This window comes from Heteronotia binoei, chromosome 15 (assembly GCF_032191835.1).
Source record: "Heteronotia binoei isolate CCM8104 ecotype False Entrance Well chromosome 15, APGP_CSIRO_Hbin_v1, whole genome shotgun sequence".
NCBI lineage: Eukaryota > Metazoa > Chordata > Lepidosauria > Squamata > Gekkonidae > Heteronotia > Heteronotia binoei.
Window position 1 is genome coordinate 5,897,954 of NC_083237.1, and position 17,130 is coordinate 5,915,083.

At 48.8% G+C, this 17,130-nt stretch overlaps 1 protein-coding gene across 1 annotated transcript in view; it reads left to right on the top strand.

Moving 5' to 3' along the window:
* Nucleotides 1–17,130, top strand: part of TGM1 (transglutaminase 1) — an 87,208-nt gene that overhangs the window by 61,866 nt on the left and 8,212 nt on the right. Inside the window, exons 5-11 of the mRNA XM_060256310.1 lie at nt 1,024–1,142; nt 3,179–3,286; nt 8,514–8,688; nt 10,764–10,902; nt 11,022–11,125; nt 14,123–14,211; nt 15,802–15,955. Of these exons, the coding sequence (XP_060112293.1) occupies nt 1,024–1,142; nt 3,179–3,286; nt 8,514–8,688; nt 10,764–10,902; nt 11,022–11,125; nt 14,123–14,211; nt 15,802–15,955 (888 nt within the window). The remainder of the gene's footprint in view (nt 1–1,023; nt 1,143–3,178; nt 3,287–8,513; nt 8,689–10,763; nt 10,903–11,021; nt 11,126–14,122; nt 14,212–15,801; nt 15,956–17,130) is intronic.

Below are 17,130 nucleotides of genomic sequence, written 5' to 3' on the forward strand. Positions count from 1 at the left end.
TGTACAATTCTGGTCACCGCACCTCAAAAAAGATATTATAGCATTGGGGAAAGTGCAGAAAATGGCAGCTAGAATAATTAAAGGGTTGGAACACTTTCCCTACGAAGAAAGGTTAAAACGCTTGGGGCTCTTTAGCTTGGAGAAACGTCGACTGCGGGGTGACATGATAGAGGTTGACAAGATTATGCATGGGATAGAGAATCTGAGAAAGAACTACTTTTCTCCCTTTCTCACAATACGAGAACTCGTGGACACGCAATGAAATTGCTGAGCAGTCGGTTTAAATGGATAAAAGGAAGTCCTTCTTCACCCAAAGGGTGATTAACACGTGGAATTCACTGCTACAGGAGGTGACGGTGGCTACAAGCATAGCCAGCTTCAAGAGGGGATTGGATAAGCATCTGGAGCAGAGGTCCATCAGTGGCTATTAGCCACACTATATTGTTGGAACTCTCTGTCTGGGGCAGTGATGCTCTGTATTCTGGGTGCTGGAGGGGCAACAGTTGGAGGGCTTCTAGTGTCCTGGCCCCACTGGTGGACTTCCTGATGGCACTTGGAGTTTTTTTGGCCACTGTGTGACACAGAGTGTTGAACTGGATGGGCCATTGGCCTGATCCAACATGGCTCCTCTTATGTTCTTATGTGACACAGAGTGTTGGGTTGGGTGGGCCATTGGCCTGATCCAACACAGCTTCTCTTACGTTCTTATGTGACACAGAGTGTTGGACTGGATGGGCCATTGGCCTGATCCAACATGGCTTCTCTTATGTTCTTATGTAACACAGAGTGTTGGACTGGATGGGCCATTGGCCTGATCCAACATGGCTTCTCTTATGTTCTTATGTGACACAGAGTGTTGGACTGTGATCCAACATGGCTTCTCTTATGTTCTTATGTGACACAGTGTTGGACTGGATGGGCCATTGGTCTGATCCAACATGGCATCTCTTATGTCCTGATGAAGAATATTCAGCTGCCCCCACCCCCGAAACTCACCCTCTCTGCTCTTCCTCTGTCCCTCAGAGGACCCCGTTTACATGCCGCAGACCAGCACTCTGGAGGAGTACGTGCTGAATGAATCGGGGCGCATCTACTACGGGACCGAGTCGCAGATTGGGGAGCGGACGTGGAATTATGGGCAGGTAGGTCCTCTCAGAGCTTTCAGCAAAGCTAGATTAAGCTGCACGAGCGGCAACTCAGGGGAGGGGGCTCATGACAGCAGTGCCCTGGGTTAGCCCCCTCCCTACCCAGGCTATAAGCCAGCCTGCTATGTCAAGTTTCCACTGTCCATTCAATAAAAAAAGGCCAATGCCATGCTGGGAATTATTAGGGCGGGAATTGAAACCAAATCAGCCAGTATCATAATGCCCCTGTATAAATCGATGGTGCGGTCTCATTTGGAGTACTGTGTACAATTCTGGTCACCGCACCTCAAAAAGGATATTATAGCATTGGAAAAAGTCCGGAAAAGGGCAACTAGAATGATTAAAGGTTTGGAACACTTTCCCTATGAAGAAAGGTTAAAGCGCTTGGGGCTCTTTAGCTTGGAGAAATGTCGACTGCGGGATGATATGATAGAGGTTTACAAGATTATGCATGGGATAGAGAAGGCAGAGAAAAGAAGTACTTTTCTCCCTTTCTCATGATACAAGAACTCATGGGCACTCCATGAAATTGCTGAGCAGTCAGGTTAAAACGGATAAAAGGAAGTCCTTCTTCACCCAAAGGGTGATTAACATGTGGAATTCACTGCCACTGGTGGTGGTGGCGGCTACAAGCATAGCTTCAAGAGGGGATTGGATAAAAATATGGAGCAGAGGTCCATCAGTGGCTCTTAGCCACAGTGTGTATCTATTTTGGCCACTGTGTGACACAGAGTGTTGGACTGGATGGGCCATTGGCCTGATCCAACATGGCTTCTCTTATGTTCTTAAGTGACACAGAGTGTTGGACTGGATGGGCCCTTGGCCTGATCCAACATGGCTTCTCTTATGTTCTTATATTCTTATGACTCTCCGTGTTATTGGATAAGCATTGATTGTAAGTCAGGGCACACTGACTTGTTGCCAAGTAGTGTTGAAAGCGATAACGCAAATGTACAGGTTCAGATTATATACCCTTGCAATGGTCGTTAAAAGCACGCCTGAACTTAGGGCGCGAAGACCGTTGAAATGTCGTGGCTTTAGGTCACACACACACCTTCACTACTAAGCTTTCAACGAAACATCCAAGAGAGGGAGTAACGACTTTGGTACTGAAATGTTTCCCAGCTCCTAGGAGGCCAAACAGGTTAACTTTTGACTCCGCCACAGACTAAGCATTCTACTCACACGTTCCAGAAACTACATGAAAGAAACACAGATCATACGTTGGAACTTGACGTCCAACTGCAGTGAAAGAGAGGCACCATTGGAGCCAAGCGGGTCTCTTCGCGCTTCTCATCCACATAGCCCTCCCCACAAAGACCTCCAATGATGAGTTTCTCCCTCTTTTGAGCCATTTACATATTCATCTGAGGGCCTCTCCAGTGTGGTGCCCACAGGGGCCATAATGCCTGGCGTGGCACATTTACTGGTGCCCCTGAAGCGTTTTTAGAAAGCGGCTGGGGGTTTGGCCCAGCAGGTCTTCTGACTGGTCACTGGAGATCTCATTGGCTGTGCTTCAATCTCAGCTGCCCCCACACCATAAGGAAGAGTGACCTCATTCTCTGGCATTTTGTGGCAGGCTCCGCCTCCTGCGGCAGCCATTTTGCGGTTGAGCCTGCCACTTTGTGTCCAAATTCCAGAGGTGCCCACAGGCTCAGAAAGCGGGGGGTGGGGGGAGAAGGGCTAGTCTGTCTTCTTTCAAAGAGCAGCGAGCAGAAGTCTCGGAGTTGCACCCAAGTGCCTTGCAGGGCGTTGTGTGGAATTTTCTGCATCTGCCACTTGGTGGCGCTATTATCACTGCAGTTAGAAGAGCAGCGGAGACATTGCTGCGTTTCTGCAGGAGCTCAGAAGGTAATTCCAGGGACTTCGTGACATTTTGCTGCCCAGGTATGGATGCAGCTTTTGCCAGTTTGGGCTCAGGAATTGCCCAAAGCCTGCAGAGCGTGTGTGTGTTGCGGGATGCATATTGATGATAGGATGACTTGGAGAGCTTTCCCCCCCACCCAATGATGTCCTTTCTCTTCTCCCCACAGTTCGACAAGGGTGTTCTGGACGCCTGCCTTTACATGTTGGACCGTCGAGGGATGCCTCACACGAGCCGTGGAGACCCCATCATGGTCTCCCGCGTTGTCTCTGCCATGGTGAGACCCCAACTAGGGGCAACCACCCTGCCCAGGCCCTCCCGCTGGGACACTCTCATCCGCAAAACCTGCTCCGCCTTATCCTTCAATCTAGCCATCTCTCAGCACTCAAGGAGTCAGGGTGGTCCCGCTTTGCCCTGGCAACGTCCCTGCCCGTAAGAGCCAGTCGTGGGCCCACTCTGTGAGATTCATAGCAGAACAGATAAAATCGTAGAGTCACAGAATCCTAGAGTTGGAAGGGACCTCCGGGGTCATCTAGTCCAACCCCTTGCACAATGCAGGGAACTCACAAATCCCTCCCCCTAAATTCACAGGATCTTCATTGCTGTCAGATGGCCATCCAGCCTCTGTTTAAAAACCTCCAAGGAAGGAGAGCCCACCACCTCCCGAGAAAGCCTGTTCATAGAATCCTAGAGTTGGAAGGGACCTCCAGGGTCATCTAGTCCAACCCCCTGCACAATGCTGGAAACTCACAAACACTTTCCCCAAAATTCACAGGAGGATCCTCATTGCTGTCAGATGGCCATCTAGCCTCTGTTGAAAAATCTCCAAGGAAGGAGAGCCCACCACCTCCTGAGGGAGGAAGCCTGTTCCACTGAGGAACCGCTTGAATGGTCAGGAAGTTAGAATCCTAGAGTTGGAAGGGACCTCCAGGGTCATCTACTCCAACCCCCTGCCCAATGCAGGAAACTCACAAACACCTCCCCCTAAATCCACAGAATCTTCATCGCTATCAGGTGGCCCTCTAGCCTTTGTTTCAAAACCTCCAAGGAAGGAGAGCCCACCACCTCCCGAGGAGGAAGCCTGTTCCACTGAGGAACCGCTCGAACGGCCAGGAAGTTAGAATCATAGAATCCTAGAGTTGGAAGAGACCTCCAGGGTCATCTAGTCCAACCCCCTGCACAATGCAGGAAACTCACAAACACCTCCCCCTAAGTTCGCAGGAACTTCATTGCTGTCAGGTGGCCCTCTAGCCTCTAGTGTCCTAACAACCACTACACCAAATGTGCTGGGTGTCTGTTGTAGCCTACGAGGACAAAGGGACGAGCCCCTCTCTTCTACAGTGCCAGTAGCAGCTGCCACCAGGCATGCTGAGAGCCAGCAGGGGTTGTAAGGGGGAGAGTGTTCGATTTGGAAGATCCAGCTTCAAATTCCCGCTCTGGCATGGAAGCTTGCTGGACGACCTTGGACCGGTCACATACTCTCTGCCTCGCCTCCCTCGCAGGGTCGTTGTGGGGATGAAAGGGAGAGAAAGTTGTTTATTGCTTCGGGTCCTTATTGGGAAGGAAAGCAAGGTATAAACGAAGCAAATGAATCACGGGGTGGCAAGCTGAAAAGCGAGCCACAGCAAGGGCAGTGAACCATGCCTCCATAATTTCTGGTTAACCCGTGGAACTTCCTGCCACGTCGTGCTGGAAATATTCAGCAGCCTGGCTGGTTGAGCCTGTCCTACAAGGTCAGGTGAATGTTAACATCTCTATCTATCAGCTCTTACCTACACATTACCGTAATGAGCAGGGCCACGATCCCGTTCGCCCTTACTTGTGAAGCAGTCCCATGGGCTTCTGCTGAACTTACTTATGCGTAATAATGAAGAGAGTCTGGCTGCTAACTGTGTTGGTCGTTCCCTAGATGTGACTGGAGACCCAGCACGGTGTATAGTGGTTACAGGTCAGCAGGGATGGAATTCTAGCAGGAGCTCCTTGGCATATTAGGCCACACACCCCTGATGTAGCCAATCCTCCAAGAGCTTGGAATTCTAGCAGGGGCTCCTTTGCATATTAGGCCACACACCCCTGATGTAGCCAATCCTCCAAGCGCTTACAAGGCTCTTTTTTGTAAGCTCTTGGAGGATTGGCTACATCAGGGGTGTGTGGCCTAATATGCAAAGGAGCTCCTGCTAGAAGCTCTTGGAGGAGTGGCTACATCAGAGGGGTGTGACCTAATATGCAAAGGAGCCCCTGCTAGAATTCCAAGCTCTTGGAGGATTGGCTACATCAGGGGTGTGTGGCCTAATATGCAAAGGAGCCCCTGCTAGAATTCCAAGCTCTTGGAGGATTGGCTACATCAGGGGGCGTGGCCTAATATGCAAAGGAGCCCCTGCTAGAATTCCAAGCTCTTGGAGGATTGGCTACATCAGGGGTGTGTGGCCTAATATGCAAAGGAGCCCCTGCTAGAATTCCAAGCTCTTGGAGGATTGGCTACATCAGGGGGCGTGGCCTAATATGCAAAGGAGCCCCTGCTAGAATTCCAAGCTCTTGGAGGATTGGCTACATCAGGGGTGTGTGGCCTAATATGCAAAGGAGCCCCTGCTAGAATTCCAAGCTCTTGGAGGATTGGCTACATCAGGGGGCGTGGCCTAATATGCAAAGGAGCTCCTGCTAAAATTCCACTCCTATCTGGGAGACCCAGTTTCAAATCTCTACTCTGCCATAATAAATAACTCTCAGCAAACTCATGAAATGTAACCTGCTCAGCTCGTGTGAAGTCAGGGCCCAGTTTGGGAATGGAGCAATGAACATGAACGTGAGCATGCATCTCTGAACATGCGCAGAGTTCACTGTCTTACAGTGTTGGGTTTCTGACAGAAAGATGCAGCTTCCAGGCAATTCTGAGACTGGGGACTTCTCACTGTTAGAAGCAGGGCTTTTTTTGTAGCAGGAGCTCTTTTGCATATTGGGCCACACCCCTGTGATGTAGCCAATCCTCCTGGAGCTTACAGGGCTCTTATTACAGGAACTGTATGCTCTTGGAGGATCGGCTGCATCAGGGGGTGTGGCCTCATATGCAAAGGAGTTCCTGCTTAAAAAAAAACGCCCTGGTTGTAAGTGAAGTTAGAGTCCAATAGCATCTTTAAGACCGACCAAGTTTTATTTGACAAAGTGTGCATGCACACAAAAGCTCATATCCTGAATAAAACTTTGGAAATCTTTTATCTGATATCTATCTATCTATCTATCTATCTATCTATCTATCTATCTATCTATCTATCTATCTATCTATCATCTATCTATCTATCGTCTATCTATCATCTATGTCTGTCTGTCTGTCTATCAGTCTGTCTGTCTCTCTATCATCTATCTATCTGTCTGTCTACCATCTATCATCTGTCTATCTATTGATATCTATATACATTAGATAGATAGATGATAGATAGATGATAGATAGATAGATAGATAGATAGATAGATAGATAGATAGATAGATAGATAGATGATAGATAGATAGATGATAGGTAGATAGATGATAGATAGATAGATAGATAGATAGATAGATAGATAGATAGATAGATAGATAGATAGATAGATAGATAGATGATAGATAGATAGATAGATAGATAGATAGATAGATAGATAGATAGATAGATAGATAGATAGCCCTGCATTTGCATATTAAGCCACACACCCTGATGCCAAGGCAGCCAGAATTGCATTCCTGCTAAAAAACAAAACAAAAAAACAACCTTGGGCTTAAGAGACTTGGGTTCAAAGGGGTCTGGAGACCAAGTCCTATGAGGAAAGGTTGAAGGAGCTGGGGATGTTTAGCCTGGAGAGGAGGCAGCTGAGAGGTGATAGGATCACCATCTTCAAGTACTTGAAGGGCTGTCCTATAGAGGATGGTGCAGAATTGTTTTCTGTGGCCCCAGAAGGTAGGACCAGAACCAAGGGGTTGAAATTAAATCAAAAGAGTTTCCGGCTCAACATTAGGAAGAACTTCCTGACCATTAGAACGATTCCTCAGTGGAACAGGCTTCCTCCTTGGGAGGTGGTGGGCTCTCCTTCCTTGGAGGTTTTCAAACAGAGACTAGAGGGCCATCTGACAGCAATGAAGATCCTGTGAATTTAGGGGGAGGTATTTGTAAGTTTCCTGCATTGTGCGGGGGGTTGGACTAGAGGACCTTAGAGGTACCTTCCAACTCTATGATTCTATGAAATACTGATTGGCACTTTGGAGTCAGGAAGTAATTTTTTCCCAGGCCAGTTTGGCCAGGAATACTGGAGGTTTTTGTCATCTCCTGGGCAAGGGATCCCTGGGTGTGTGTGTGTGGTGGAGGAGGCATTTGTAAATGTCCTGCACTGTGCAGGGAACTGGACTAGATGGCCCTGGAAGTCCCTTCCAACTCTATGATTCTATTCTATTCTTCACATTCCTGTTTTTCAGCCCTCAGTGGCTGGTGCCAGTCTTATGTTCCCCAGAAGGTACTTCGATCTGGATCCCAAAATTTATTGGTAATCCCCGGGCCGGAGGAGGCCAAGTTAAAAGTCACCAGAGAAAGGGCCTTCTCGATCGCAGCCCCCCACTGGTGGAATCAACTGCCAGAAGAAGTGAGGGCCTTGTGGAACCTTGCTCAGTTCCGCAAGGCCTGCAAAATCACTCTCTTCTGGCTGGCTTTCAGCTGACATGGAGCCTATATTGTAGAAAAGAAGATGAAGATGAAGATATTGGATTTATATCCCGCCCTCCACTCCGAAGAGTCTCAGAGTGGCTCACAATCTCCTTTCCCTTCCTCCCCCACAACAGACACCCTGTGAGGTAGATGAAGATATTGGATTTATATCCCGCCCTCCACTCCGAAGAGTCTCAGAGTGGCTCACAATCTCCTTTACCTTCCTCCCCCACAATAGACACCCTGTGAGGTGGGTGGGGCTGGAGAGGGCTCTCACAGCAGCTGCCCTTTCAAGGACAACCTTTGCCAGAGCTATGGCTGACCCAAGGCCATTCCAGCAGCTGCAAGTGGAGGAGTGGGGAATCAAACCCGGTTCTCCCAGATAAGAGTCCGCACACTTAACCACTACACCAAACTGAAGGACACCGTTGTCACTGAAAATGCATAACATCAAGAGTTTTAGCACCGAACTAATTTTGATTGTTTTGATTATGGAATGAGTAATTTTATAAAATGTGTAATGTATAATATGCATTGTGTTAACTGCTTGTAGTGATTTTATGTTGTGAGCGGCCCTGAGCCCGTTTCGGCGGGGAGGGCGGGATAGAAATAAAATAAATAAATAAATAAGTGGGAGGAGACAAAACTTTTTGTTGTTGTTGTTGTTAAGGAGCAAATGCGATCAGGGGGTCAGACGAGTAAACCTATTGCGGCAAAACCAATCCAGAGAGGCAAACTGGGGGAATGCAAGTTTTTTTTTTTTTTTGCTCTGCGGCTTTTCAGAACGGTTCGCTTTTCCCTGCGGCTAACCAGGCCATTTAATATTTCCTCTCTCTCGCAGGTCAACTCTTTGGACGACAATGGGGTCCTGGTGGGAAACTGGACGGGCGACTATTCCCGCGGCACCAACCCCTCGGCCTGGGTGGGCAGCCGGGACATCCTCCTGAAATATCACCAGACGGGCTACCCCGTGCTGTACGGACAGTGCTGGGTCTTTGCTGGAGTTGTGACTTCAGGTAGCTGGGAGCCGGCCAGGGGAGGGAGAAGGGAGGGGGGAACAGATCCAGTGGAAAGGAGGGAAGGCAGGGGGAGAGGGAGGGAAAGGGAGGATGAGAGAAACCCAAGAAGAAGCGAAGAGGCGGGGGTGGAATTCTAGTAGGAGGTCCTTTGCATATTAGGCCACACCCCTCTGATGTAGCCAATCCTCCAAGAGCTTGGAATTCTAGCAGGGGCTCCTTTGCATATTAGGCCACACACCCCTGATGTAGCCAATCCTCCAAGAGCTTGGAATTCTAGCAGGGGCTCCTTTGCATATTAGGCCCCACCCCCCTGATGTAGCCAATCCTCCAAGAGCTTGGAATTCTAGCAGGGGCTCTTTTGCATATTAGGCCCCACACCCCTCTGATGTAGCCAATCCTCCAAGAGCTTGGAATTCTAGCAGGTGCTCCTTTGCATATTAGGCCACACACCCCTGATGTAGCCAATCCTCCAAGAGCTTGGAATTCTAGCAGGAGCTCCTTTGCATATTAGGCCACACACCCCTGATGTAGCCAATCCTCCAAGAGCTTGGAATTCTAGCAGGGGCTCTTTTGCATATTAGGCCACACACCCCTGATGTAGCCAATCCTCCAAGAGCTTGGAATTCTAGCAGGGGCTCCTGTGCATATTAGGCCACACACCCCTGATGTAGCCAATCCTCCAAGAGCTTGGAATTCTAGCAGGAGCACTTTTGCATATTAGGCCACACACCCCGATGTAGCCAATCCTCCAAGAGCTTACAAAAAAGAGCCCTGGAAGCTCTTGGAGGATTGGCTACATCAGGGGCGTGTGGCCTAATAGCCAAAGGAGCTCCTGCTAGAATTCCAAGCTCTTGGAGGATTGGCTACATCAGGGGGTGTGGCCTAATATGCAAAGAAGCTCCTGCTAGAATTCCATCCCTGCTAAGAGGTAACAAAGGTGATCCAAAACACAAGCTTGTGCGCTCCGTTTTGGGTTCCCAGCTGCCAGATCGCCTGGAATTGCAGCTGATTTCAAAGGTGCGGGGATGAGTTATCCTGGAAGAAACGGCTGCTTTGGAGGGTGGACTCTGAGGCATTATAGCCTGCTGAGATCCAGGGCTTTTTTTGAGCAAGAACGGCTGGCTTGGTGTCAGGGGGTGTGGCTTAATATGCAAACGAGTTTCCTTTTTTTCCTACCAAAAAAAGCCCTGCTGAGTTCCACCACCACCACCACCCCAAAAAAAACCCTCCAGGAATTTCCAACTCAGTTGGCAACCCTAACTGGGTGGCCTTTCACAAGGAAAAAAAGAGAGACATTGAACTCTCAGTTCACTCTTTGTTTGGGCTTGCCGATGGGTATCAGTTCATATCAGCATTCTTTGCCAATGTTGGGAATGAGAGTCCCAAACTCTGATATGACACAAAACTGGGAGGAACGGCAGCCAATTGGGAAGATGTGGAGGTGGAAGATGAGAGCCAGTTTGGTGTTGTGGTTAAGTGCGCGAACTCTTACCTGGGAGAACCGGGTTTGATTCCCCACTCCTCCACCTGCAGCTGCTAGAATGGCCTTGGTCAGCCATAGCTCTAGCAGAGGTTGTCCTTGAAAGAGCAGCTGCTGGGAGAGCCCTCTCAGTCCCACCCACCTCGCAGGGTGTCTGTTGTGGGGGAGGAAGGTAAAGGAGATTGTGAGCCGCTCTGAGACTCTTCGGAGTGGAGAGTGGGATATAAATCCAGTATCTTCATCTACCTCACAGGGTGTCTGTTGTGGGGGAGGAAGGTAAAGGAGATTGTGAGCCGCTCTGAGACTCTTCGGAGTGGAGAGTGGGATATAAATCCAGTATCTTCATCTACCTCACAGGGTGTCTGTTGTGGGGGAGGAAGGGAAAGGAGATTGTGAGCCGCTCTGAGACTCTTCGGAGTGGAGGGCGGGATATAAATCGAATATCTTCATCTACCTCACAGGGTGTCTGTTGTGGGGGAGGAAGGGAAAGGAGATTGTGAGCCGCTCTGAGACTCTTCGGAGTGGAGGACGGGATATAAATCCAATATCTTCGTCTTCTTCTCCCTGCTAATGCTCTTTCCCCTCCCCCCAGTGCTGCGTTGCCTGGGCATCGCCACACGGACGGTCACAAACTACAACTCGGCCCACGACACCGACGTCAGCCTCACCATGGACATCTACTTTGACGAGAACATGAAGCCCTTGGAGCATCTGAATGCTGACTCCGTCTGGTGAGGGGATGCGGCCTGGCTTTCGTGGCGGGGGCGCCATACTGATATGGTGGGGGTGGAGACCAGAGTCAACATGGCATCTGCCTGACCCGAGCCTTCTCTTCTGAACCCCGTTGCAGGAATTTCCATGTCTGGAACGACTGCTGGATGAAACGTCCCGATCTGCCTTCAGGGTTTGACGGCTGGCAGGTGGTGGATGCTACTCCTCAAGAGTCAAGCAGTGGTACGTTGGGGAGGGATGTCCCATACGGTAGTGGAGGCCAGGGAAGATAGGGGATAAAGGAAGAAGGCAGAGCAGAAAAGGGCAACTAGAATGAATAAAGGGTTGGAACACTTTCCCTATGAAGAAAGGTTGAAACGCTTGGGGCTCTTTAGCTTGGAGAAACGTCGACTGCAGGGTGACATGAGCGAGGTTTACAAGATGATGCATGGGATGGAGAAAGTAGAGAAAGAAGTCCTTTTCTCCCTTTCTCACAATACAAGAACTCGTGGGCATTCCATGAAATTGCTGAGCAGTCAGGTTAAAACGGATAAAAGGAAGTACTTCTTCACCCAAAGGGTGATTAACATGTGGAATTCACTGCCACAGGAGGTGGCGGCGGCTACAAGCATAGCCAGCTTAGGAGGGGGTTAGATAAAAATATGGAGCAGAGGTCCATCAGTGGCTATTAGCCACTGATATATTAAATATATATATTAAAATATATATATATTGGCCATTGTGTGACACAGAGTGTTGGACTGGATGGACCATTGGCCTGATCCAACATGGCTTCTCTTATGTTCTTAAGGCCTCGTGGATCTCAGGTGAAGGGGTGACCGTAGGGAATTTTCTCCTGAGGGGAGCTTTCAGACTGAAAAGCTTATGCCTCCAAAATTGTGTTGGTCTCTGAGGTGCAAAATGGACTTGAATTTAGCTCTTTTCCTGTAGCCCAGGGGCGGCCAAACTTGCTTAGTGTAAGAGCCACATAGAATAAAGGTCAGAAGTTTGAGAGCCGCAAGACCTGAGCATCAGATGCTTGAGAGCCACAATGCAGGCGGGCAGGCACCAACTAGATGGGGGGAGGGAGGTGGAGGTGGAAAGAAAGTAACTTTAATTTTAAATGCATTGTCCAAGCTGCCAGCCGGCTTGGCTTGAAGAAGAGACAAATGCCTTCTCCAAGCCAGCGAATGGGGCAGTGGGGGCTTCAAGAGCCACACAATATGTGTGGAAGAGCCTCCCGAACCACAGTTTGGCCACCCCTGCTGCAGACCAACATGACTAAACCCTCTGAAACTACCTTTCTCCCTGGCTCTTTTTGAGTCAAGTAAACTGCGGGGCTGATATTGGTTGAGCTATAGCGCCCCCTCTGCAGATGGCCAAGGGTGGTAATACAGCTATTAAACCAATGAGGATCAGGTGATGCGAAGATCAGGCGATGTGAAAAGCCAGTATGACCCTACGTAGCGCTATAGAAATGCTGACTTTGGACTGCAGCCTTACTCTATTTGTTTGCTTCCTTAATCCATTTGTCATGCTATAATTGTGCAAAACAATATTCAGTTTGAAAATCAGCTAACATGCCTTCCTTTCTAACAAAAGACACTACTTTATGCAGTACCCCACCACTCAATTTAAATATCTAATGAAAGGCTGCCAAGTTTCTTCTTATTTTATGTTTTCCAAAACATCGCAGCACACTTAATTTTACCGTTTGCTGAGTCTCATTTAACAGCCATTCTTTTTAATTAGGAAGTATCTGGGTCTTCCGGCATCTAGCGGAAATATTTCTTGCCACCGCCGATAAATTTAGCGACGGTTCTCTACAAGTAACTGAAACGTTTTCGATGTGATTAAGCAGAAAAACTTCAGGCTTCCTTAGAACAAGAACGTTCCAAATATCACGAATAACTTTTGTGAGCCATTTCCCAGAAAATTCTGGGGAAATGGCTGCAACACAGGGTTTGTCAAAAAAAAAGATAGGGCTTGGCACTCAACCACCAATCACGTTCTCTTTTTTTTGATACTTAAATTTTTATTAATTTTTCCAAAAAATATCTGCAAACAGTAAACAAAATAAACAACAAAAATAAATACATGTAATATACATAAAACAATATTGATAAGAGCACTCTTACAGTCTTCTATTAATTCGTAGTTTTGCGTTTACAGTTCATATTTCAAACGTATTATCTTTCACTATACTATATTATATATAAAAAGCTTCAATAATATGAGTTTATGTACTTTTTTGAAATACATTTTTCAAATTCTTTTTTTAAGTTGATGTAATTAAAAAATGGGAACCATTTTTCAATAAAATTGTTTTCTTTCTGTGGTATCATTTACCCTTCTCTGTATGGCTAGTTTATCTAATGCCGCTATTTCCCATACTTTAGACATCCATTGTTGTTTTGTAGGAGCTGCCATGAGCAATAGAGTTGCCAATTCTTTTTTTACTGGAGAAAGTTTTAAATTTGGCCAGTAATTACATAAGAACATAAGAGAAGCCATGTTAGATCAGGCCAATGGCCCACCCAGTCCAACACTCTGTGTCACATAAGAACATAAGAGAGAGAAGCCATGTTGGATCAGGCCAATGGCCCATCCAGTCCAACACTCTGTGTCACATAAGAACATAAGAGAAGCCCTGTTGGATCAGGCCAGTGGCCCATCCAGTACAACACTCTGTGTCACACAGGGGCCAAAAAAAGTGTATATATATATATACACACACAACACACACTGTGGCTAATAGCCACTAATGGACCTCTGCTCTATATTTTTATCTAAACCCCTCTTGAAGGTGGCTATGCTTGTGGCTGCCACCACCTCCTGTGGCAGTGAATTCCACATGTCCATCACCCTTTGGGTGAAGAAGGATTTCCTTTTATCCGTTTTAACCTGTCTGCTCAGCAATTTCATCGAATGCCCACGAGTTCTTGTATTGTGAGAAAGGGAGAAAAGGACTTCTTTCTCTACTTTCTCCATCCCATGCATTATCATAATTCAAAAGGATTGATTCCGGGGTAAAAGGAATATTACCCTCTACAATGTTGTCTACTGCACGTTCTTAATTTTGATCTTGGCTTACTTGAAATCATGTTGCCCGGAACCCCTCAGGTCAACAGAATACCACTGGCCGCTCCCAAAATTGGTGTGGAGACTGTATTCTCTCACACAGCTCTGTACACCTTCCAGTTCTGATCTTCTTCCTGCTCTTCCTTCTTTCCCCTGTAGGCATCTTCTGCTGTGGACCTTGTTCTGTTGAGGCCATCAAGAATGGGTTGGTCTACATGAAGTACGATTGCTCCTTCTGCTTTGCTGAGGTAAGCTGAGATAATCGGTCTCATGGGGACATTATCGGAATACAGTCCTTTGCAGCCCTTCCTGGGGGCGACCTTCTCTGCCATGGGCAGATCCAGTTTGGTGTAGTGGTTACGTGCACGGACTCTTAACTGAGAGAACCGGGTTTGCCTGCTGGAATGGCCTTGGGTCAGCCATAGCTCTCGCAAGAGTTGTCCTGAAAGAGCAGCTTAGGTGAGAGCTCTCTCAGCCCCACCCACCTCAAGGGCAATGTTCCCTCTAAGCTATGGAGTCTTGTGAGCAAAAAATTTGCTTCATGAGCTACTGGCATTAAAGCTGTGAGCTGATGCATCAATTCGTTTGCTGTGGGGCCCTTTTTCCTGAGCGAAGACAAAAATTTGTGAGCCAGAAGCTGAAAAACTGTGAGCTAGCTCACACTAACTCAGCTTAGAGGGAACACTATTCACGGGGTGTCTGCTCAGGGGGAAGAAGACAAAGGAGATTGTAAGCCGCTCTGAGACTCTGATTCAGAGAGAAGGGTGGGGTTTAAACCTCTTCTTCTTCATCATCCTTCAGGACCTGGGACAGCTCCTGGTTGAAAGCAGACATTGTTCCTGCAGGATTCCCAGCTCAGCCGAGCCTTGGTAGCTAGAGTTCCCCTCAGCCGGGCCTTGGTAGCTAGAGTTCCCCTCAGCCGAGCCTTGGTAGCTAGAGTTCCCCTCAGCCGAGCCTTGGTAGCTAGAGTTCCCCTCAGCCGAGCCTTGGTAGCTAGAGTTCCCCTCAGCCGAGCCTTGGTAGCTAGAGTTCCCCTCAGCCGGGCCTTGGTAGCTAGAGTTCCCCTCAGCCGGGCCTTGGTAGCTAGAGTTCCCCTCAGCCGGGCCTTGGTAGCTAGAGTTCCCCTCAGCTGAGCCTTGGTAGCTAGAGTTCCCCTCAACCGAGCCTTGGTAGCTAGAGTTCCCCTCAGCCGGGCCTTGGTAGCTAGAGTTCCCCTCAGCCGGGCCTTGGTAGCTAGAGTTCCCCTCAGCCGGGCCTTGGTAGCTAGAGTTCCCCTCAGCCGGGCCTTGGTAGCTAGAGTTCCCCTCAGCCGGGCCTTGGTAGCTAGAGTTCCCCTCAGCCGGGCCTTGGTAGCTAGAGTTCCCCTCAGCCGGGCCTTGGTAGCTAGAGTTCCCCTCAGCCGGGCCTTGGTAGCTAGAGTTCCCCTCAGCCGGGCCTTGGTAGCTAGAGTTCCCCTCAGCCGGGCCTTGGTAGCTAGAGTTCCCCTCAGCCGGGCCTTGGTAGCTAGAGTTCCCCTCAGCCGAGCCTTGGTAGCTAGAGTTCCCCTCAGCCGGGCCTTGGTAGCTAGAGTTCCCCTCAGCCGGGCCTTGGTAGCTAGAGTTCCCCTCAGCCGGGCCTTGGTAGCTAGAGTTCCCCTCAGCCGAGCCTTGGTAGCTAGAGTTCTCCTCAGCCGAGCCTTGGTAGCTAGAGTTCTCCTCAGCCGAGCCTTGGTAGCTAGAGTTCCCCTCAGCCGGGCCTTGGTAGCTAGAGTTCTCCTCAGCTGAGCCTTGGTAGCTAGAGTTCTCCTTTGGGAAAATGGAGAGGGGCACTGCTGACCGTTTCTTTGGTTCCCTCTGCAGGTGAACAGTGATAAGGTGTACTGGCAGCGCCAATCTGACGGCAGCTTCAAGATCGTCTATGTGGAGGAGAAGGCCATTGGCCATCTGATCAGCACCAAGGCCGTGGGCTCCCACAGACGCGAGGACATCACCACCATCTACAAACATCCTGAAGGTATAGGGAGGTGGGGCTCCACGCACACTCCGTCAAACGAGTGGCTGAGATGTTATCTTCCGATCGAGTACCGAGTTAGATTCAAGGTTCTGGTTATGACCTTAAAGGCCTTGAGTGGTCTGGGACCAACGTATCTACGGGACCGCCTCCTCCACTGTGTCCCTGAAAGAGCACTACCGGTCAAAATCTACTGGTGACCTCCAGCCCTACAGAGGTCCGGCTGTCCTCAACGAGGCCCAAGACTTTTTCAGTCCTGGCCCTGATCTGGCGGAATGCTTTGCCGGAAGGGACCAGGGCCCTACGGGATCTTTTACAATTCCGCAGGGCCTGCAAAGCAGAGACGTTCCACCAGGCTTTTGTTGGAGGACAGCGACAGCTGCTGGGCTGGCCCCCTCCCCTCTACTTAAGGGGGGAACTGCTCACAATGCCTGGAATAGCAGAATTACAGCACACTACAAAGCAGGGGTGGCCAAACTATGGCTCGGGAGCCACATGTGGCTCTTTCACACATATTGTGTGGCTCTTGAAGTCCCCACCGCCCCATCTGTCAACTTAGAGAAGGCATTTCTCTCTTTAAATCACCTCTCCAAGCCAAACCACCTGGCAGCTTGGAGAATGCATTAAAAGTTAAAGTGGCTTTCTTTCCATCTCATTCTCCCTCCCTCCGTCTATTTGCCTTCCTTCCTTCCTTCTTGCTCTCAAACATCTTATGTTTATGTCTTGCGGCTCTCAATCATCTGAAGTTTCTGTCTTGCGGCGCTCAAAACATCTGACGTTTATTCTATGTGGCTCTTACAAAACACAGGATTGGCCACCCCGGCTATAAAGTATGTTCATTGGGTTGCAACTGTTTTGAATTACTGGTTTTGTTGATTTTACGTGCACTTTTTGTTGTACATCGCCTAGAGCCCAGCATTGGCCGGGATGAGGCGATTCATAAATTTAATAAATAATAATATAATAATAATAATAATAATATCTAGTCCTTCAGCTCGAGGGGTCCTTTTTGGTTCCCCTGCCTGCCAACAGATGGGCCGCTCCGCATCTCTAATGCCCTCTCTTTGTCTCCGGCTTCTTTCCAGGATCCGAAGTTAAAGTGGCTTTCTTTCCATCTCATTCTCCCTCCCTCCATCTATTTGCCTTCCTTCCTTCCTTCTTGCTCTCAAACATCTTAC